The 23,564-nt window shown below is 40.9% G+C and overlaps 1 protein-coding gene across 9 annotated transcripts in view; it reads left to right on the top strand.

Moving 5' to 3' along the window:
* Window positions 1-23,212, top strand: part of celf6 (CUGBP Elav-like family member 6) — a 130,922-nt gene extending 107,710 nt beyond the window's left edge. For 4 of the 9 annotated variants that reach the window (XM_071490048.1, XM_071490049.1, XM_071490055.1 and 1 more), the window contains 8 exons: window positions 3,413-3,586; window positions 4,478-4,625; window positions 5,918-6,067; window positions 6,890-6,952; window positions 7,533-7,613; window positions 11,813-11,956; window positions 16,455-16,604; window positions 22,676-23,212. In XM_071490048.1, the coding sequence (XP_071346149.1) occupies window positions 3,413-3,586; window positions 4,478-4,625; window positions 5,918-6,067; window positions 6,890-6,952; window positions 7,533-7,613; window positions 11,813-11,956; window positions 16,455-16,582 (888 nt within the window). In that variant the 3' untranslated portion in view covers window positions 16,583-16,604; window positions 22,676-23,212. The remainder of the gene's footprint in view (window positions 1-3,412; window positions 3,587-4,477; window positions 4,626-5,917; window positions 6,068-6,889; window positions 6,953-7,532; window positions 7,614-11,812; window positions 11,957-16,454; window positions 16,605-22,675) is intronic. The other 5 variants (XM_071490051.1, XM_071490052.1, XM_071490050.1 and 2 more) reach the window with 4 other exon arrangements.
* Window positions 23,213-23,564: the final 352 nt, after the last annotated feature.

Below are 23,564 nucleotides of genomic sequence, written 5' to 3'. Positions count from 1 at the left end.
CCCTGTTGGCCCTTATCAAATTCAGCGAATTCATTTTCTCTCCAGGTATAGGAGTCATGCTGGTGGAGGTTATTATTCTGTTTGTTTGTCAGCTTGTGATTTTCTGCTACCAGTGAGGAGTGGCTGTTTTGCATCCAGTGCCTGTTGTCTGCTGCCACCTGTTCCTTCATTACCTGGCCACATATTACTCTTTCTTTATGTGGAAAGAAACTCCTCATCCGTGAGGGGGATCACACTCTGAAATCTGCTTTTTCTGATTAGGCCTTGGATCTAGTCAGAATACATCCGCTTGAGATGCAAGGATATGAAATTCTCCTATTCAGGGGTGAGGATAGGATTTTTTTGTTAGAGGGGATATATTGGCTTTTATGTTATGAAACTCAGAAATGCTCGGCTCAGACATGAGTGGCAGTGCTGACAACACCTACAGAGGCTGTTGTAGTGCTTTAGTCCTGCTGCCAAGACTTTTCAGTGTAGACACTCCCGACTGGGTCTCCTCCTGTGCTGTCGTCTACAGCAGAGCACTCTGCTGGGAGAAGCCAGACCAGGCCAGACTCGCCTCACAGTCTGGCCTAGTCTGGCTCGAGTCACGGTGCAGTGAGTACAGGCAGCCTCGGGCTTTCACTGTCCTGATGCTCACAATGCATTCTTCATGAGGTATTAAATGAATATAAGAATACACAGATACACAAAGCAGAAAATGAATGTGATCTGAATGCCAGGCCCCCGTGCTGTGTGCAAGCTTGAGCAACAACGCTGGAGGAAGATGTTTGCGCAGTGCCAGCCTCATTAAATCCAACAGCCCAGTCCCTTCAACTGGCCCACAAAGTTGAAAAAGAAGCGAGAAAGGTCAGGAGGTGGGATGGAATGAAATTAGAAAGGGAGAAACTGTGCCGTTAACGCCACCACGTCAGAGTATTGATTTAACTAATTGAAATGGCACCAAGGGAGAAACACCAGATGGGTCTCCTCTGGCCTGAGGTGGGGTGCTGGCTGGCTCTGATAGGATCCCATCTGAGACGCACTGTCCCTGGGGTGTGTGCTGATGCCTTCCTTTATTCCCCAGCCTCTTTCTCACAGTTATCTACAGCCAACACATTCTCTTGGTTGTGTTAATAGAATGACACATTTTCACATGGGTTAGTCAAATAGCTTGCAAAAATTCTGAACAAGGACGTGCATATTTTATTTGCATTTAGTACATGCATGTTTGTCTTTTTTATACTGGAAATGATAGAGTCAGACAGGACAGAAAATGTTGCTGAGGGGAGGATAAGGTTGGAGAAAATGGTGACTGACTTTGGGGTAAAAAAACTGGAAAAAAAATCAGCAATCAATGTCAGGTGAAGGCAGGATTAATATATGACTAACCAAACTCCAAAGCATGAGACCACCCTGGCAAACTGCCCTCTTAATGGCACTATCGCTTAGCTTTTCCTGTTTAAAATTTCATGAAGGCCTTACAAAAATAGGACACACTTTTTGTATGAATTACTTTGAAATAGCACAAAGTACGACTGAACTACAGTAAGACAAAGGCTGTGTTTGTTCTGTAGCTGAATACACTCTCTTACTGTGCCATTGCAATATTCAGCTTCAAAGGGCACAAGTTTGTTTGTTTCGATAATTTTCTGTTTGGATAGCTCTGCTTTAGTAATGTGCCGCCTGGAAGTAGCACTCAAGCTTAAACTTGGACCTGTAGGGCAGTTTAGTCTTGCTTTGTCAATTTCAATCTCTCATACACTGAAGCATACACACTCATGCACAAGAAACAGGTGTGTGCAGCATCAATCATACTGGTCAGTCCCCTGCAGTTCACTCACATTACTGTTTTCTACACCCAAAGAAAATATGGAAATCTCAATCAAAGCCTGAATTTGTACTGACCCTGTCAGAGCAAGGGATTTGTGAGTGATGGATCCAAGTTGTGATTATGGAGTCCTTTTCTCCCCGTGTCTTTGCTTTTATGATCTTACTAATCATATCCTGACTGCCCCCTGGCTGCCTGTGTCCTTCTGTCCTGGTGGTGCTCCATGCTCTTTCCCAGCATGCACTGCCTGTAATTAAATAGGAGCCTGGTCCTCTTGACGGTGTCTGTGGCTGCTTTCTCTGCCTGGCAGCCTCCTCATCCTCCCTCTCTCTCTCTCTCTCTCTCTCTCTGTATCTGTCTCTCCGTCTCTCACTCACACACAGACTTTCCTGGATGTCACATGAGGAACTGACTCTGGTCTCTGTCTCTCAAATGATTTAATTGGATGCAAACTCAGGAGCACGGACATCAATATGGAACTATATCTGCCATAAGGCAGAGCCATTAGTCAATACTTCGCCCTCCACATGCCGAAGGCTTTTGTCAGACCTAATTACCCAGTACTGTATTCAGTGGAGCTTCACCAGTGGGGGACTGGGACTCCTGTGGGATCTGGTTAGGATCACAGTTCACTCCCAGTGTATACAGTGGAGTTGGAAAGTTCACAAAAGCAAATATCACTCACTATTCTCTTCCATTTAACGCTGACAGCTCAGGGACTGCAGTCATGTACATATTCAGTTCCATGGCTTAGAAATACTAGGCCTGGAAGACTGGAGTGTGATCTCCACTGGACATCAGATGACAGGAATGAATAACATGCTTCCCACTGTTTCTCCTCTGCAGTGATGCAAAGGATCCACACTTGTGTGTTTAATAGAAGGAGATGATGCACTGATACAGATCAGCTCTGCATCTTTATATTTTGCTGTAGGTCATTTCCCAAGAGAAACACACATTGTGAGAAAGCTATTTTCAACCACACAAATAAAGATGCAAATGTAATGCATGCATCCAATAACCTTGTTTCTAAATTACCTGTATTTAGGTTGTGGTTAGATTGATAATGTTCAACATGTTCATATATCTCCACACTTCCAGCATCTCATATTAATAAGAGCAATAGCCTTGTCAAGCATATGTAACAATGTCAGCCAGTGACATCAGTAATGATGCTTTCCATTACCTTAGGGCTGTGCTATTGTGTTTTTTTTTTACAGTTTTTACCAGTGAAATAATATTTATTCAGTCTAAGGACAGACAGCTTTGCTAATAAACACCAGCTCATTAGCCGTTGGCTGAAGTGGCAAATGCAATCTCCAAAACTGCTGATTGAAAGTAACCATGGTAGTTGCAACAGTTAGTATTATTAGATGTCCTACTTTGTTGAAACTCTGACAGCCTATGACATTTGGATTCTTTTTTAATGTTTATTTTCTTTAGATAATCTCCAGGCAGCCACTAAAAAAGCATGATTATACACTGCAAAGTTTCCATTAAAAAGCTTTTATGGAGATACAAAAAGTGAAAAACTACAGAAAATCTACAAAACCCAAGTTAGTTGCATATTTACTAACCTTTTAAATATATGTGTCTTTCCAGGGTGCCTCCTCCAGTCTGGTGGTCAAGTTTGCAGACACTGATAAGGAGAGGACCCTGCGTAGGATGCACCAGATGGCGGGCCAGCTCGGCATCTTCAGTCCCATGACCATCCAGTTTGGGGCCTATGGCGCCTACTCTCATGCTGTAAGTCTCAGCCCGGCGGGGGAGGAGACGGTGAGCTTTAAAAAAGAAAACAAAAACTGTTGTGATTTGAGGTTTGAACTCACAATCTCTCCCACTAGGCATGTGGCACTCCCAGAGAACATCTACTTAAGTGATTCACACTATTAAATGGCTGTTATTGTCCAAATTTACATAGGCTTTACAGAAAATGCTGCACTGCTTTTTGTATTGTCTTTTTATCCCCTCATTTGTCCAGGGAAGCTGCTTATCATGTATGCTCAGCACTACACTGTTTTACTTTCATGCAGTTGCAAGCATCCACTTCATATTCACTTTCCATCACTGTCAATGAATTCAAACTGCCAACCCAAGCTTGCCTCTTTAGCATTTCATTTACTTACACATATTCCTCTACACTCAAACAGAGGTGCACGTCATTACCAGGAACCCACACCCCCTTCCCCTACCAGCCCACCCCACACCTACTTCATATTCACACATGAAAGTCACAGCCAGAGTTAGGAGTGTGTGAGATTTTGCACTCATACAGTAGCTAACAACTCACCCTGACAGGTGAGACTCGCCCACTCACACAGTCTTTCCACTAACTCTGCCACCGCAGCCCCCTATTTCTCTCACATATATACACTGCATATAGATATACATAGTCTCCAGCTTGCTAAACTCATCTCAGCCCATAGGTTTTATCTTATGTCAGTATAACGAGCACAAGGCCAGAGTGGTGTTAGAGTAGCTGGGAAGCAACGCTGCAGGGCAACACAGACCACTCTGTTTAAGAACAAGGCATGGGCCAAGCAAACAGAGATGTGAGAGTAAACATGCTCTGGTCCTGCAGCTATTTCACCCTCCTTTCCTTTTCTGTCCTTCCCTCCATCCCTCCCGCCATTCGCCTCTCTTCCCCACTGCTCTTTAATCCTACAGCAGATGATGCAACAGCAAGCAGCCCTGATGGCAGCGACACAAGGGTCCTACCTGAACCCCATGGCAGCCATCGCTGCCGCGCAAATGCAGCAAATGGCAGCTTTCAATGTCAACGGCCTGGTGGCTACTCCCATGACACCGTCCTCAGGTATACACTAACAGGCACACACACGCACACACTTACTGGCACGGCTGCAAGAGCAGAGGCACACTCAAACACACACACACACATATGCAGGACTTCTCTCTTCATTTCTCACTGCTGCCCTGGAACATTTTCATCATTAGCAAGAATTATAGAAGCAGTAGTAATATATTCATTCAAGGCCTTTCTACTTTTGCCCTTGTTCCATGTTTTTAGATGTAGGCTCCACATTCTGGGCTGAAGCAGACATTGCCAGTGTTGAATTAAAGCAAGCAGAGCTTTGTATTGAGTGAGGCATGATGGGAGAAGATGTACAGCATTCCTTGACACTCATTGGCAGCTACATTATAGTGTCTCTCTCCTTTCCTCTCTCTCATTATCTCTCTTGCTCTCTCCCTGTCTGTCGCTCTCTCCCTCTGTGTCTCTGTGACAGTGTGTGTGTTTTCTGGGAACACAGCCAATCCGATGACTTTGGATGCAGAGTCCTTGGCTTATACAATATAAGAGCAAAGATTTGTGTGAGATAATCCTGGACCCCAGTCTGAACTATCTTTTTGGCCCTTGTCATGAGGAGCTTTGATGGCTCGACACTAAGTAGGCAGGCCGCCTGAAGGCAGGGTCATTGCAAATGTATTAAATAAAGTGGCTCGACGCTGTACCTGGCATTTGTAATCCACAAGGCCTACATATACCAGGTAATGCCTATCAAACATAATCCTACAAGACCTAAATGCCCTTCACCTGGATTAGAAAAATAATAAAAATCAATCAGCACAAAGGGGCACTGACAAGGTGACAGACTTGGAATATCACCTCAAGGAGAAAAGGTGGTTAGAAGTCAGAATACAGCGTACTGTATGTCAATTTTGTACCCATACTTTTTGTACCTTTAGAGGTGCAAGTATGTACCTCAAGAGCTAGAACTCTATCTTAAAACAGGGGTGTAATAATGATGAAATATATATATTTTTTTAAATCTTAATGCAACCTTTTTTTCACTGTGCCATCCTTACACCTCCATCACTGTGCCACCTGGAATGATTTTAGTAACTGCACCTTTAGTTCTGACTGAATTGGCACTGATTGGTACCAAACAACATTGCACCTTTATGATCGGTCAAAAGGCACATATTTGTGCTCATGAGGACCCACTATGTGCCTGTTATTCAACTGTACATCTGTGAGGAAATGTTCAGTACAAAAATATACCTCTCTTGTATACCCCTATTTTTGAGAGTGCATCATGTGAACCGTGCACCCTGCAGTCTCCGTAATGACTCTGTATCTATTTACAGGCACCAGCACACCCCCAGGCATCTCTGCCACAGCCGTGCCCAGCATAGCCACCCCAATCGGGGTCAACGGATTCAGTGCCCTCCCGCCTCAAAGCAACGGGCAGCCCACCTCTGAGCCCATCTACACCAATGGTATTCATCCTTACCCAGGTGAGCCAATCAAGGGTTACATAAAAGAAACATGAGATATATTTGTTACATCTACTGTCATGAGACAGTTGCTCTGACCCTGACACTTCTTACATTTAGCTGCTTGTACTGCTGGTGATCTATGAATGTTTGATTACTCTAGCGTTATACATGATCTGAATAAGAACATGGCCTAACTGCCACGATGCAAGTTCAACATGTCAGGAGTGACAATTGAATTATGTCACACAGTACTGTTTAAAAGTTGACAAGAGTCCTTTTTACTTCACACTCTCCTGACATCTTTTTCTGATTTGAACTGAAGCGTTTAAAGCTCGAGGGTCAATCAACAGTGTCTTTGGCAGATTTCTGAGCAGCCAGCCTCAGTATCATGATGGATCCATCAGTTCATCCATCAGTCCATTATGGTTAATTTGATGTGTCTCAACCCGTCCTCAGCTTCTTAATGTTGTCTGGGACTGATTCCTGAAGAACTGACAGACTCACACTTCCCATTCTGCATTATGCAGAGGCAGATGCGATTGTAATGAACTACAAAGTGGTTTGTTTGGCATGTTGTTAATATTTGATGCAAACATCTGGGGCAAACAAGCATTTTGAAGAACTGAGAGACATGACAAGCCACATTTCTCTCACTTCCTGTGTGATCTCACCCCCCGATGGTTCTCCACAGATAAGCCAATTTCTGCCTTGCTCTTTAACACTCTCTATATATTTCTTTGTCTCTTTATCTGTCTTGACCATTCTGTCCTTTGTCTTTTCTGCTTTCCTTTTCCTCTTTGTCACCCCCCTTTCTCTGTCTCTCTTTCCTTCTCTCTGCAGCACAGAGTCCAACGGTGACTGACCCTCTCCAACAGGCTTATGCTGGTGTCCAGCACTACGCAGGTGATCTGTCTCTCTTACCTTCTCTACTCTCTCACTTCCTCCATCTGTCCCTTTCCCCCTACCCTCTCCCTTTGTGTTTGTCACATCAGTAGGTACTATGACAGGTAGAGATAGCTGGACAACCAGCTAATTTTCTCCTGGATTAGGTTACTTTACATTAGGATTGTAAAAGGATTTTCCCTTGACTTGATTAGACATCCACACACAAAAAAATCTTAATTCCAAAAGTACACCATGAGCTGAGGATCTCAACCTGCCATAGGCCCCCTACATGAGAGACGACATAGACCTCTCAGACCGCAGAATTCTGCCTGACATTAGCTCTTATTAACATGGTGTAAGTCTTCCTCTCTTTCTTTGTGTGTCTGCTCAGTTGAACTGTACTCCACTCCCCTCTTGCCGTGCTCTTTGTGCAGTGATCCACTAGCCAAATGAGCCCAGGCTCCCAGTCATAATGCAATTTATTTATGCAGTGTCTAGAGGACACAAATGAACAATGGAATAATGATTTGAGTTTTGTTGTGTCAAATATGAAAATGGAGATGTGAAAAATTCCACTCTGGTTCTCCCTTTGCAACAGCAGCCTACCCTGCCGCCTATGCGCCAATCAGCCAAGCGTTCCCCCAGCAACCAACCATCATTCCCCAGCAACAGAGGGAAGGTAAGAGCGAGCAAGCGCGCCCACCCAAGATAAAAGGTGATAATTGCCATGTTCCATTCTAATGTAGCTGCGCTGCTTTGAATTAGCGAGGGAGGGAAAAAGCTGGCTGGGGAAAATGTGAGAAAAAGGCTTCCCATTTAAAGAGAAGAACATTAGCAGTGAGATGGAAAGTTACTCTGTCATTATTCAAAAACTGCACTAATTCAAACTCGCAGCGTTGGACTGCTTAATCAGTCCATTACAATGTGTTTAAGTGGTTATAAATATTCATCAGATTAATTAGCTGCATGCATAATCATTTATTACCATTCCTAGTGTAGTGTTCGCTCTTATGCCACAGCATCAAATGTAATAAAGCATAGGATATACTGTGATGGTAAATCACTCTTTTTGACACCATTTTTCAGTCTCAATTATTCATCTATATGATTGTATGAGACAGCGTAGAATGGTATGAATATTCAGTATAGGAACTCTGAAGTTGAGTATTTCCAACACCGATCTGGAGAAAAAGTTAGTTTGTCTTAGTTTTTTTGATAGTGAGAGTGCAAGTCAGGGTCGTAGTGCAGAAGTGTATGAATAAAGTGTAGATACACAGGAACTTATCTTCACATATCAGCAGCTTATTTGCTTTACATGCAGGCATCATTTAACCAAAAAAACACACAATTGTTAAGTTTATCCCATCTCTCACTGCTACCAAGGAACATTTTAATCATTGGCAAGAATTATGGAAGTCATGGTAATGCAAACACACACAGACAAAGCCACATGCGCGCACACACACACACACACACACACACACACACACACAGAGCTATTCTTGGTTGAGCCAGTGGCCTGTCTGAGTTCTGGCCTCCTCTGGGTTTTGGCTCCTCTCCCAGTCTGTCTCAGTCCATTGCCACAGTCTGCAGCTCTGCCATTTAACAAGAGACACCTAAACCTGAATACACAGGCACAGTCAAGCCTCAGCTTCAACCTCCCTCTGAAAGCTAACAATTTCCACAATGCATTCTATCCGTCTGTGTCTCTGAGTATATCAACAAAGAGAATCCTCCCAAATCCAAAAGTATAATTTTAACCAGACAAATCTTTGCTGTACTCTTTGAAAATATGTGTCATTTTCACTTTAGAGAAGCATCTCAGGCAGCACAGTGACAGTACTGTCAGTACTATACACCAACACAGCAAATAGCAATGTATATGTCATGCCCTAAAGTGATGCAGTACAGTCAAATACTTGTGGATACGCTAATTATACATTAACTTTTAATCAGCACAGCAAATTAATTGGTTGTTTAAAAAAACAAAAAAAACAAACAAACAAAAAACGTACAGTACTAAAGGTTTTCCTCCATGGAGAATTTAATGGCAGCAATTCTACTAATAACTAGCAAGTTCCAACTTTAACAAATCTGTCCATGCTGAAAATACTAAGGCTGTGTCCGAATCCCTATTCACTATAGACTGCACTATATTTACCCTCTGCCATTTTATTTGAGTGTCCAAATTCTGTGTAAGTGTGAGTGTGTAAATTTATCCAATATATAATACGCTCAAAAATCCACATGTAACAAAAGAAATTGTCTGCAGCACGTGCACCACTTTCTGCTAACAATGCCACAGTGCTATACTACACATTTTATAGATGTGAGAACTGCAGTCGTGCAGCTCAACAGCTGAAAGTTATGACTTAAAATGATGATGATTAATAAGTATCTGAAATCTCAATTTACTGCTCACTATTGAGACACTACTCTGTGTCTCTTATATAGGCAGTAGTGAAAGACTGAATGAGGGAGTGATTGCGGACACAGCCTAAGACCCATGTCAGGAGCACTGGGTAAAAGCCTCACCACCAACCTAAGCAGAACAATTCTTCGGTGAAAAGCATCAATGTGATAGTGGTTGTTTGAGGTGACAGCAAACTTTGAAAAGAACTTTTAGCTGTACTCATATGCCTTACTGTTGTCCTTGTTCATTCAAACTTTATTTTTGTCTTAGTGTCGAGTGGAACTGTCACAATAAATTTTAGAGGAATACTCCACCAATTTAGCATTGCACTCAGATTCACAGTGCTGTCTTCTTTATATCATGCATTCTTCTTCTTTTTCAAAACCTTGCCCCTACATTACCCAAAATTCAACTCTTACTGCTGACAGTTCGGTTTTCAGGTGTGTTATGCTAGTTGCAGCTTAAGTAAACTCCACTCGTTAGCCTCAAGCAGCAGAGATGAGGGGTAAGCTACACAGGTCTGTTAACCCCCAGTTTTTGTTTTGTTTTGTTTCTTCTTTTTCACTCGTGTAGTCTTCAGCCCCTGCTGATGTTACCTCCAGTGACATCACTTGAGGCATTTTATCAGACTTTGCACAGCTCCCTCTGGAGCCCTGAAAGGCTTTGTAAAACACTTTCACATATGAAGTCGTACTGCCCAAGGCCTGTAAACAGACTTTGATGTGTAAAATCGCTTCTGCTTTAAAAAATAAATAATAATAAATGCTGCATATGTGAGTCATACCAAATTATTTCTCATGCTAAGCTATAAGAACAAGTCATACATCCCTGTGTCTGAACAAAAAACACAGCCAGATCAACTTGTCAACATGCACTTCCTGATAATTTTGCACTTTGCACTTTTCCACAATGGACAGGGTATTAGATATAGAATTTAAGTTCCACACTGTAATAATGTAATGTCTGTGAAAATTCTCTGTTGCAATATTCAAAATCAGAAAATAAAAAAAATATACAGTTGAGATTCGTGAAATCAGGGTTGGTGCACTAACTTTTTGTGTGTTTGCAGGCAAGAGACGGTATGATTTAATACTCACACATTTATCCGGTCACAAAATTAGTTTAATTTCACACAACTGAATGGATAGACTTGCATATATATATATATATATACATATATATATATATATATATATATATGTGTGTGTGTGTGTGTGTGTGTATGTATGTATATGAAAGGCTGGAATGAAGCAGTCATATGATCATCAAATAACAAGGGATATTATTTTATTTTTGTATTACTTTTTTTTTTTGGAACCTATGAACCATCCTTACATACATGTGTAGACATTTCTTTCCCACAAACAAACCACTTCTTTTCAAAGCATTTGAAAATTGCAATTCTCCATCAGAGACCTAAACCTAAACAGACAAAACAGGGTTTCAGCCTTGACAAAAAAAAACCTCGCTCTGTCAACCTGTGTGTGCACGTGTGTGTGTGTGTGTGTGTGTCCTCTATCTTGTTGAGGCATAGCAGCACTACAGCCAGCCACCACTGCAGCTCTCTTATCAGCCTTCTCACCAGCCCCGGTCTCATCTCGTCATGCTATCACCCTGAGCAATGAGACAGGAGAGGATGCTAGCCAGGCAGCCAGCTGCAAGCATACTGTCCCCGAGTCCATCACATCTCTCCCTCCCTCCCTCTCTCTCTCTCTTTCGCTCTCTCTCCGTCCATGGTTCCATCTCTCTCTCTCTCTCTGTCTCTCTCCAGATTGGCCTGTACAATATGTGGCAGCTGGGTGGATGAGTGTGGAGGGATGGAGAGAGATTGGAAGACAGTCCCACTGTCACACAGTAATTGGGGCAAAAACTTGGCTTATGTCTTAATGCGTGCTCTGCCTCCTCCTCCTCTCTCTCTCTCCCTCTTACTCTGTCTCAGCGTTTCTCTTTCTCAGTATAACCGTCTCAATCTTTCTCTTTCAATCAGCCTCTCTGTGTTTTTTCTCCCTTCTGTTGTCTCAGTTTTTATCTCTGGCTGTTTTTCTGTTTTACTTCTCCTATCTCTGCTTCTCTGTGGCTGTTTACATGTGCACACACAGCCACTGCCAGCACGTTTTCTGAGACTGTCAAATATAACTGTATAAGATTTAGTAAAGTGCCACCTATCTATGCAGTTATTATGCAAAATTAGGTTCTGAGGAGGATTCAAATGACAACCACAACAAGAGCTGACCAAACAGCCTGTGTGAACTCTCGAAAATGTGATTACGGTGTGCGTACACAACTAATATTTGTGCCAGGGGCAACATAATCAGGATTTGCTGTTTACATGGCTATGGTCCTTGGATTATTGTCTTTATTGAGTCATTTTTCCGCCCATGTTATTGTGGTCAGTCTCTCTCTCACTGGGCACCTCCTGTTTATGCTTACATGTAACCCTCCTGTTGGCTTTCTCTCATCACCAGGGCCAGAAGGTTGCAACCTGTTTATTTATCACCTGCCCCAGGAGTTCGGAGATGCGGAGCTCATGCAAATGTTCCTGCCTTTCGGCAACGTCATCTCCGCCAAAGTCTTTGTGGACCGAGCGACCAATCAGAGCAAATGTTTCGGTGAGTCAAACGTTGACGGTGACAATGAAAGAAAATAAAAGAAAAACATTTGGCAGTCTTCTCATGCCTCTTGTTGCTTTCCTGCAATTAGTGTTTGCTTTTGCTTTTATTCCCAGTGTCTATCCTAATCAAGTTGCAATTAACATTTTAAAGGTGGCTTTGCGTGCCACTGAGAGGCGGGGGGGAGGGGGGCAGGAGCAATGTGCACGTGCTCCCTGGCTTCATCACACAGGCATATCCAACAAGATGGTGGGGCTCACCAACAGAGAGGGGGGAGTGTGGTGTGGGAGGGTGGATGCTCCGAATGAATGAATCCCTCATCTAGCTACTGACCCAAAGATCCTTCCACAATTGCCACTTGCTCCACACTTGATTCATCACCATCTCTATCACACCATTCCTAATACAATCAGTTTCCATCTCCCCTTCTCTGCCATTCCCAGCCTCCTTTACTCAATAGAAAGGCATTTTCCCAGACCCCCTCCTCCCAACCCTCCAGGCAGGCAACCCAGCAGCATCCCACCACCCCTCCCCTACTTTTCTCTCACCTCCCACACAGCAAACCAGTTCATCAGGGTGGAGGCGGTGCAGGTGGAATCCATGGGCTTAAAGAGATAATAATAGACTGGTGTGGGCCTTGCTGTTGATTCAGTTGGACAGCAACACCCAGGAGACAGGCACAGAGAGAGACTCCCAGCATTGGCTTTCTTTCAGTTTCTCTTCAACATGGCATGTCTATGAGGCTTTCTCTTCCTATCTTCCCTCGTCCGTCTCTCTCTCCGTCCCTCTCAGGACAGTCTCTCTCTTCCTCTCCCTGTGTATGCTCTCCTCTAAACATATGCCTCTCGTTATCACTATCCGTCAGTCAACAAGGGGGAAGGACAAAGGGGCGGTGACCTCATCAGTCTCACCGGCTTATTTTCCACGGCTAGTAATTAAGATCTTGGCTGAAAAACAGCAATTTAACCCATGATTCTTTTGTGGGTTTTTTTTTTTAACAATCATTTCTCCCTCCTTTTTATAGCAGAGGCCCCAGGGCTCTTTTGTAAGACATTAACAAATTAGGCAGAAGATGCTGTGCATTAAGGGGGATAAGTTATTAGGGCTCCTAGAACTTGGAACACTTCATCTTAAAAATGTGTGAGTTAAGCCTTGATGATGTGGTAAATGGGTGTTGAAGACTCACATACTTGTATAGATGTACTTTATGTAGATATATATACCGGTACAGTATGCAGAAGTAGAAAATGGAAAAATGGAAAGATGGACAGACTGATGAATTGTCCATTGTAAAAATGTACAAAATGCGGCCTTGCTCATACTGGTGTGAAGGAGAGTTCTCACAGTATCTAAAGCACTGCAATAATAGATAAGAGCCACACTAACAGAAGCACTGCTGTGTGTAATCGAACAGGGAAAAATGGACAAAAATAATTATGACAAGTTAAATATCTATAACATTTAATAAACCCAGTAGCTATGTCAGTATTTAGTGTACCAAGATTTTAACCCCCCCCCCCCAAAAAAAAAGCACCGTATTCTAATTTAGATAACCGACTTTTTCTTCTAATTAAAAACTAAAAACATTAACTGAAATCCATCATCGAAAGACAGCTAACATTCTCTAATAATGTCAGGTTTGTTGGTGTAAAAGTAAACTTACCCACTTTATTTTAAGAAGCGTCATGGTACAATATTTCACTAAGTAGAGTTTGTTTCATATTTCGTTAACTCTGATCATTTTAAATGAAATACTTTTAGCAAACTGCTAACCATGGCAGAATGAATCTCAGCGGAAACATCAATGTGTCTGTGGCCTAATTTCTCTGCAGCACAGGTGAACTACATTTTGGGATTTTGAGAGGAGATAATCAGACATCACTCTATGAGATGGAGTGTGTACAGAGAAGCTTGAACATTTCAATATGATGAAAAGGTCACTGGAGGAGCACTCGAACCGTATCCCTATAAAGGACGTGTTTCTGGAGTAGGATTTGGAGTATACTTTTATGGGATGTATCACTGTCAATTCAGACAGATGTCTGTTTAGTATATTTATTTGCACTGTGATAAAAATGGATGTGAATATGTGACATGGTGTTGATGTTTAACAGTGTAGGTGAGATGAAGAAAGATCTGACGGATTTATGAAACATTTCACCCCAAAGCAATTAAAAAAAAAAAATTAAGATGATAAGTGACACAGGTTACAGAAACCATTTAAAACAATTTTGAAACTATGTGTTAATTTTTAACTTAAAATACTGTGTATTTAGGCTGAGTTGTGCTTTATCACTGTCACTTAAATGTATAGAATATCCATTAAGCAAAAATGCACACTCTGTAGACATTCACTGTTGAGGAGCTGTACGGTTGTGTTTAATGTAACCTGGGACTCTATGGGAACAACATGAGTCTTTATCCTCTGCGTTAAGTCACTCAATATTGACTTTTAAAAGTGATCAAAGCTCACCTTGTTAAGTGGAATAAGCTGGATTAAGCTTGAAAATGAATTTCAAAAGGTCTCCTGAGAATGGAAAGACAGACACACACAAAAATAGGAAACCCTCTGCTTTTTAGATACGGTGAAAAAATATACACCAGGGAATGCAATTAATCTAAAGGGCTTCTGAAAACAGGATATACACTACTTTTTTTTTAAAGTTGTTTTGCTTTTTTGTTCTTTCCAGCCTTTAAGTCAGGATAAGTTGCCTGTTCCCTTTGTAGCAGCAGCACTCTTAATACATTCATAAAGATTCACCATACTGAGAATTACACTTTTAAATAGTCTTTAACAGCCAGACAGGACAAATCTCCTATCAACACTTGGCAATATAAAATAATCATCAAGTAAATAAAATGCAGCCCATGAGGTCACCATGACTATTTCTGACTTTTTCACTAAGAAGCCTGAATGGATCAGCTGCAGATCGGCTAACTTGTTCAAAGGGAGGTGAATGGTTGTATAGTAGTATAGTATAGTTATAGCAGAGCAAGGGAGATTTATTTTTCCAGCCTACGAACCATCACCTCTGCACTACGGCCACCCTAGTGTTAGTGTAGAAAAGGGTTTTCATAATACCAAACAGTATCAGAATTATCACAGTAGTAACATCACACATAGTAACAGTCACATAGTTGTTTTTTTTGGTCAGTGTCTTGTGTGTTGCAGCCTTCTCAGCCTCTTAGCCTGGCCCTCCACTGTCAACCAATCATTTTTGCAACTTTGTGTGTGTTTTTATTAAAAATGCACAACATTACAATGCGTACAGACATTCTGCTGATATGGATTGCAGCGGTGCAGCAAAGATATGGAACATCAGCCAGTTACTTTGTCTGGAGAAAACAGCTGAAGCTGGAAACATGCTCAAATATCTTATTCTGCTTTTATCTTTATACACATGGATTCAAGCACAAAGTTTGCAGTGCATTCTTTGTCCTCTCTTCTTCTTCTGTATTTTGACCCCCAGCATCCTATCACTTTTTTGGCATGTGGATGTAAATGTGAGGTATGGAGATTCATTAAAGCCAGGGATAGTGTGAGTGTGCGTGTATGTGTGTGCGTGTGTTTGTAGGATTGGGAGGGGGATCACTGCCAACTGACAGGTCCTTCCCTGCTCAGTTTGTTTAAAGGGTTTGTAAAAGCAGCAGCCTTATCTCACCCACACTGACAAAAGCCTGCCCTCTCCCCCCAAATTAAATTGGACCCATAGCGGTGTGATCAAATCAGCTGGCAGGCGGAAAATTTGGGCCGTCAATCACAGAGGTGTCTGATAAGAGACGGCAAGGAGCCCCGGTGTGGAAAGCTGTGGACTCATTCCGCCTCGACACACAGGTGATAACTCAGAGCAGGAGGCACCTCCGTCCTACACACCTTGCTCCTAGCATCTCGTCACAACCCCCATGCCCTTTACACTTTACTTAGATACACGCTCAGTCACATACGTACATGAAAATACACTTTCTCACACACACGCGCGCGCACACACAGCCCTGCCACTCTTTCATGGCTCAAACAGTCAGGTAACATTTACACACACTGCTTTGCTCTAAAAATCCACATACAACATGACACTCCTTTTTTCCCCTCTCTAATTTTTTTTTTTTTTCTTAGTTTTTTTGTTCTCTGTTCAAGTTAAACTCCCGGTTTCAAATAGCTCTTCTTCGTTTGATTTTTAATATCTGTGTTCTTAGCCTTTGTGGTATTTTATGTAATCTTTTTAATTCAGAGATTTTCAATTAATCTGCTGAAAGGAGAAAACAAAGAGCTATTGTTGTGTCATTGTTGAGAGTTAAAAAGGGTCTTTTTCTCCCCTCTTTTTTCTTTCATCTTGCCCGTCTTTTTCTCCCTGTCTCTTTCCTTCTCCCTTTCTCCTCTTCCTGTTTCTCTCTCTCATCTCTCCCCATTCTTCTCTCTTCATGTGTTATCCCTTTTTTTCCCATTTTCCCATTGTCCTCTTCCCCCATCTCGCTCTCCCGTTCTGTGTTCTTGTCTCAGGCTTTGTGAGTTTTGATAACCCGTCCAGCGCTCAAGCCGCTATCCAGGCCATGAACGGGTTTCAGATAGGCATGAAGAGGCTGAAGGTGCAGCTAAAGCGGCCAAAGGATGCCAACCGACCTTACTGACTCGTCTGCTGTCCATACCCAGGTACAGTAGCACCCATGTCATAAAACACCATGCTGCACCATGTCATTCCATGTCTGTTAAAAATCAAACTGTGCACTTTGCTACTTAATAACTTACTTACTGGTTTTGCACAGTCTTGTTGCTACAGTAGATGTGAATGTGAAAGTGCATTTCCTCAAATTTCAATTTAACATTTTCAAACGAGAATACTCTTTCAATTTCAAACCTGGGAAAGATGTCTTTAAGTAGTATATTTTGTTAAATTATTAATAACGTTAGAATACAGTTTCGATTTCTCTGGCATTTCATGTGGTATCTTCCATTTCTTTCTGACCCCAAATAAATGAAAAAATAACAAAAAAAAAAAAAAGTCAGTTTCTTCAAGTGTATGGTTCAATTTCCAGTTATACCCAAACACCTTCAACTAACAGAAGCCATCATCCACCATTTATTTTCTACTCTCTGTAGAAATTTACAAATTACCTGGCTTAGTATTAAATGTGGTCCACTACAGGAAAAGTTAAAATTCTAGGTCTGTAATCACTTTGATTCTGTGTCCCCACAAGCCCTAATGTGACATGAAATTAGCATTGTTTTTTCAAGTCAACATGTTTTTAAAAAAAACCACATTAACTGTGAATGTGTCAGGGCATTAGTTTCTAGATTGCGTAGCCCCTCTTGACAAACTTGAGATTTTTGTCAGGTTGCCCTGCTCCGCTGAATTGTTTTTATTTCTTCTGGGGTTTGAAATCTAATTTGTACCTGCATGATACTCCAGTGTGAACTGATGACATCATCAATACCCAGCTGTGCATAATTACCCGTCTACTGAGGACGCCGTTGAGAATCGATACAAGTTGTTAAACTATAAATTTATGAAACCAGATTGCAACAGTTTCTCTCCTATAATAACTCAGCATTACATTTCTGCCAGCTGCTTAGCAAAATCCAAAGGCCCTTTCAGGAGAGCTTACACTCATAGGAAAATTCATGGAGGTGATGCACAATAATACAGAGTAAATTTATAGTATAACAACTTTTTACAAGACTAGTGATGAGCATGTCGAGTAAATGCAGGATGTTTGAAAGAAAATTCTGTGCTCAAAAATAAATAAACAAAAAGGATGCTTAATGGAAAAGCACTTACTCGTCCCATAAACTGCAGTGGCTTGGGTAGTGATGGAAAACAGCTCCAACTGCAGTAAGCACCATTTGGTTAGTTCAAGTGATGCTTCACCAGTCTGTTCTCAACTAAAACAATCACAAACCACTTTCATATTCTGTCATTCTTTGTTTCCAAATATCCCCAAATAATAACAAGAATAAAAACACAGTAAAGGAATATCTTGGTATTGTTATTTTAACTTTATTATTATTCTGCTTTGGACATTTTTTTTTTTCACATGAGGACATGTGTTTTACATTTGTTCTTGTGTTATCCATGAATACACATCCTCATATCTCATTTTAATTACCTATAACCTTTAATAATATGACCATGGAAATAAATAAAATTAATTAATACAATGTACACAAAAATATAATATTATTAAATAATATTATAATCTAACACCTGATACTATAAAATGCTGATATAAAATGATCATTTATGTGGGAAGTTTGCTGTTTGGCTCTGTAACAAGTATTCAAAATGATATATGCCAGTGTTTACACATCCACAGCAATAGTTAATTTAATACTGAACAATTTACAATGAAATATAACCTGTTGAAATTAAGCTTATCCTGTATGAATGAATGTCTTCTGCCTTTAACTTTTTAATGGGACTGGTTTTCATTAAGTATGCACTCATCAAGTGGAGACCACAAGAGATCTTGTGAATGTATGTTTACCTAATTGTGCTTAAAGTATATCTGCGGTCAGATCTCATCAGTATTCAGCTGTTCCTTCTTCAGGCCCTTAGAAAGTCTGAGCTTTCATGCTAAATAATAAAGATAGTTTACTTAAAGTAGCACCATCCCTCAATAAAGACTCATTTCACAGTGTCAGGCTTGATTCAAAGAATCATTGCCCATCTGTCACAAAGTGCAGCTGCTGGTGCGAAAATAATACAGATGCATGTTTTGGTCACCCAATTGGCAAGACAACTTTTCATTACAATAACATAAGCCTGGATTATATTCTTCCATAAATAACAGCGTGGTCATGCCATTTGTTTGTTTTAGATTTGACTCTTTAAAAGCCACAAGATGGCATTAATGGAAGGTGGTGTGCCATATAAATGATAGATGCTCCCTTTATCCCTTGCCTGATAGCATTTGAATGGAGCTCTGTCCTGCTAATTGAAGAGAAGCTTTCAAAGCAGACACCCTGAGAAGAGAAGCGGGGGGCTGTGATTTTGATTTAGCACATCAATGAGGGACAAATGGAGAATATCCTGCAACAGCACTGAATGACAGGACAGTCATTGAGATGTACTCAAAATGTCTCAAAGTACAGACATTTCTCACAATAACATTCTGTCACTTTATCAGGAGGTGTGAGTGTGTGTGTGTGTGTGTGTGTGTGTGTGTGTGTGTGTGTGTGTGTGTGTGTGTGTGTGTGTGTGTGTTTCATGTTCTCCTTCGTCTCTGGTCTGATTCAATCCATCTCTGTGTTTTTCCTCTGTTATTACACCGTTTCTGTTGTTGAGTTAAGGAAAACCAATAGACCAAAACAAAGAGCAATCCCATGAAAACACTGAAGGAAACATTTGCTACTGGGGCTTCTGATGTCAGCTCTCTATCACAGCTCTGGGTTTACTCATCCTAAAAAATCATGAGAGATCTTATATAAAGCTGTATTTGAAAGATCTGACCAATCTACTTTGAAGATTTTCTATTTTTACATGTATTGCCTTGTATTGGGGCAGACAGTACACTGAGCTCTTGAGCAACAGACTGAAATAAGTTAAAGTTAAAGTAAAATTTTCTAAATTCAACCACATTAAGATGATGAAAAACTTTGATGAGAAACTTGAATGATGAGTTTTTGTCTGTGTTCTTTAGGTAAAAACTTCAATATGTTGATAACTTCAGAGGCCCCCTTTTTTTTCTCTAATACTGACAATTTCGCTTTGAAGTTGAATTAAAAACACAATCAGACAGCATTCTCTTCTGCTGGTCTCAGGAGCCCTCCTACTCTGAAATTGCGTTTGGTGTCTTAAAGATAAACTTAATGCAAAAAAGCTGAAGCACTCACTGTACGGCCACCCTCATAGCAAACAATGCAAGGCAAATCCAATTACTGTAGACAGGACAAGTTTCTGAAATATGCATTTCTGCCTTAAGGGTTATCTTTGTGAATATAAAAACATCAATTCAACCTTTTAACCTGCAAATGTTGTCAGCCTGAGAATATTCCACCACCACACTGAGGCACAAGAAAAGGCCTTTTTTGTGCTGTGTTGAAGATTATTTATTCTGTTATTTCTGTTTTATTGTCATTTTTTTCAGTTTTATGGTAATAACCATAATAACCTCATTTGATTTGTCAGGCAGAATAAAGTGAGAGTGTGGAACAAATATGGAAAGGGTGCTTTGAATTCTGACTTAAGGAAAAGAAAATCCCATTGTTTCTTTCCTTCTTTTGCACTCCCACCAACCTGGCAACCTGACATGGCCCATCACAGTGTGAGGTGGCCTTTCTCCGCTATAGCCACACCCCCCCTACACCTGTCATGGGGCCAAGTTCCCACAGCTGTAAGTTGAACCCATGGTGTCATTTTCTTTTGGATGACGTCATGTGGTGGGACTGTGACTGCGTTGCATGACGTGGCGTTGATTGATATCTCTAAACTCTATCTCTTTATATTCTGCCCTCCTTTTATATATATATATATATATTTATATATACTGTATATTGTATATTGGCAGTTTGTGGAGTGCAGTAAACCAATGCCTTTCTTGGCTGGTACTTGTTGTACATAATGTAACTCACGTGCTGACTGGTTGGTTGATTATAACTGGAAGTGGCCTTTAACCCTTTGTGCTATTGTACCGTGTGCCCTTGTGATGTTTTACTTTTTCTTGTGGGGTTCATGTGTATGGATGTACTGCATTTTCTATTTCTCTATTTCTTCACATTCACATCAACAATGTTTTTTCAAACGAACTATGATTTATTGTTATTATTTTTTTTTTCTCTTATGAAAGCCTGATTCTTTGCAAAAAGGACCTTTTCCTCCCCCCGATCGACAGCTGTTTAGTTGAGAGATGGCCAAGATGACCCTATGTTTGTGTAGCCAATTAAATCTCCACCGTTCACGCAGAGAGCACAGGCAAATGTTGACACTCCACTTCTCCGTGGATTCCATCTGCACAGGGAGTACTTCTGCAAGATTGTTTTGTTTGCCTAACATGAGAATCACTTCCCATTTATTTATTTATGAGGGTGCAAACCAATTACACTGTGATAGCAGAGCTGCAGGCAGTGCTGTAGACCCACATGGCTAAAATCCGTCCACCACACAGCCATACTGTACACAGAGATGTGTAAGCAGGGTGCAGAAATAGAGCAAAATACAAATACCTGGGATGAGTATTTGCTGCTGCCTATTGTTGTATATTTTAGTAGGATTCAGATATGCCTCCAGATAAATTAGCTCTTTTTGTTTTTGCTGCTTGTATTTGAGATAATTGTTATTCAAAAATGTTCTAATAGAAATTCTGTGTAAAAACAAAAAGGCAGCATACAGATTAAAAATGATAAAGGTCTTTTCTTTGTAAGTGAGTTTGTTTCTATCCCTCCAGGCCAAATCCTGATAAGAGTTTGTCGTTTTCATTGAACTCGTTCTGCCCTGTTCTCTCAGAAGCCCTGCAGGTGACTCTCCCCTCCAATAGTCTATCCAATGAACTCAGGGGGGTGTCTAGCCAGGCAAGCCGGGAGGGATAAGGTCTTTCTGGCATCAACTATGCCTCTTAACTGCCAGGTGTCTTTTATGGAGCCATCTTAGTAGGTGGTGGTGTGGGGGGGGTGGGGGGCATAATGCTGGGACAAAAAGCTTGTGAAAAAAAAAAAAGAAAATAAATTCTTTATTATCTGACAAAGTTGGAGGGTGAAGTAGTTGTGATGTTTTTAAAGAAGCTATTTTAAAGCCACTGTGTCTTTCTTCTGCTTTGTGGTAGATGTATAGTGAGAGTTGCTCATAGCTTCTAAAAGAGAGCATCTGTAATCGGGGACTGTTAGAGCTTTATGCTGCTAATGGCTGGGCTCGCTCTGGCACACATACCAAACAAGTTAGAATCTCTGCTCCCACATCTAAAAAGGTAGATCTATTATGAAATGGTAACAAGCTCATTTATGGGAATGGAAAGGTAGAACAAAGAGCATCTGGGCGCGTGTTCTTGTAACAAAGTCAGACTCTTTCATGTTCACTTCCAGAGAGTGATTTGCTGTGATTTTGTAGCCTTTCTTCACCCACGTCATAGCTCACAACATATTAGAGATGATAGGCTGTAAACTAGATCTTTTATACCCAAAGCTCGACAGCACAGACACATTTAGTAACAGTATAGCATATCAAGTCAACACAAAGGCAGGAGAGATGCTAGTTTGGTTTTTCATGGGATCCTAATTAGAGGTTATTTCTTGAAATATGTTTTTTTTTTTTTTCATATTGGACGTTTTCGTGTCATTATAATCATTCCTCAATTTTAACACTCGCACACACACTTGTCCTGTTTTCTCTATGATTCCTCCTTCTTTTGTGGTATTTTGTTTGTAATGAATTAACAATAAGATGAATGACAGCAACATCTCAGGCAACATTTTTTTGTTCATGCAGGGAGATGTAGTCAGTTTAAATTAGTCCTTCCCTGGATTAGTGCTGTCACAGTGTAGATGTCTGTTCCATATGGTTAAAACACAAATCTCCCACCCCACCTCTTGCCCACTTATTTCTGGTTTTGATTGACACACTCCTCTTTTTTTTTCCTCCTCCCCGTCTGTTTCTCATGCTGTTGGCTGTGCCTGTCAGTCTGTGTGATAACCAGGAACCAGCAACCCTGAGCATGTTTGCCGCAGCCTCACTGAATCACTCTCCTTATTCTCCCCTCTCTCTTTCTCCCCTTCTTGCTCTCTCTGTGTCACAGGATGAAGGGCCACAACACCTTATTTCCACAAGTGCAGTAAAAGTACAAAGACTTCTTGTTCTGCTACATATCATGAAGGAAGGGTGGTCCCTTGATCCTGCTGGAAACCCGCTGAAAGATTGGGTGACTGCGAGAAGGATCCCAGAGTTGTTGTTTTTTTCTTTTTCTTTTTTTGATTTTTATTTAATTTTTTTCTTTCTTCGCAAATGCCTCTTTTTTCCCTGTTTTGCTTTGGCGTCTGTGGAAGAGGATTTTTTGCAGAGACCAACTTTTTGCTGCTGTTTTTTAGACATGATGGGAAAAAACCTTTATAGACTCATTATGCTCAAAGCATGCATACTGACACAGGATATAGATAAACACACATAAACACACATAACAAACCAATCATACACATTTAAAGATGCTACACCTAAAAAAGATGAAAAAAAAAAAAAATCTACTTTGTACATGTATAGATACGTGCAAATGCCAACTCAAGTACTGAAGCAAACACATGCGTGTGCGCGCACACACACACACACACATACACACAAACACACACACCAGCCTGCTGCCATTTTGGTTTTTGTGCCTACACAGGTGTTGTGCTCTGTGACAGGGCAAGCTCTGGATCGAAGAGGAAAACGAGAAGAAGAGGAGACAAGAGGAGAATCCAGGATAATTTACATGCATCATTCCTTAGGAAATAGGGACCAAAGGACTAAACGCTTTTTAAAAGAATATAAATATATAAATATATAAATATATATTTAAAAACTCATACCTTGTAGCTGCAAGTATTACAATTTACTCGTAGTAAAAAAAAAAAATCATTAAATCAATATCCAGTGGCCTACTGTAAGTACGAATAAAAGAAAATGGAAATAATGTATAAAAAAAAGACATG

The sequence above is a fragment of the Trachinotus anak genome, unplaced genomic scaffold (genome assembly GCF_046630095.1).
Source record: "Trachinotus anak isolate AG129_WGS33_773 ecotype Australia unplaced genomic scaffold, CSIRO_AGI_Tana_v1 ptg000011l, whole genome shotgun sequence".
Taxonomy (NCBI): domain Eukaryota; kingdom Metazoa; phylum Chordata; class Actinopteri; order Carangiformes; family Carangidae; genus Trachinotus; species Trachinotus anak.
The sequence above is the reverse complement of the archived record's forward strand: the minus strand, read 5'-3'. Positions and strand labels throughout refer to the sequence as shown.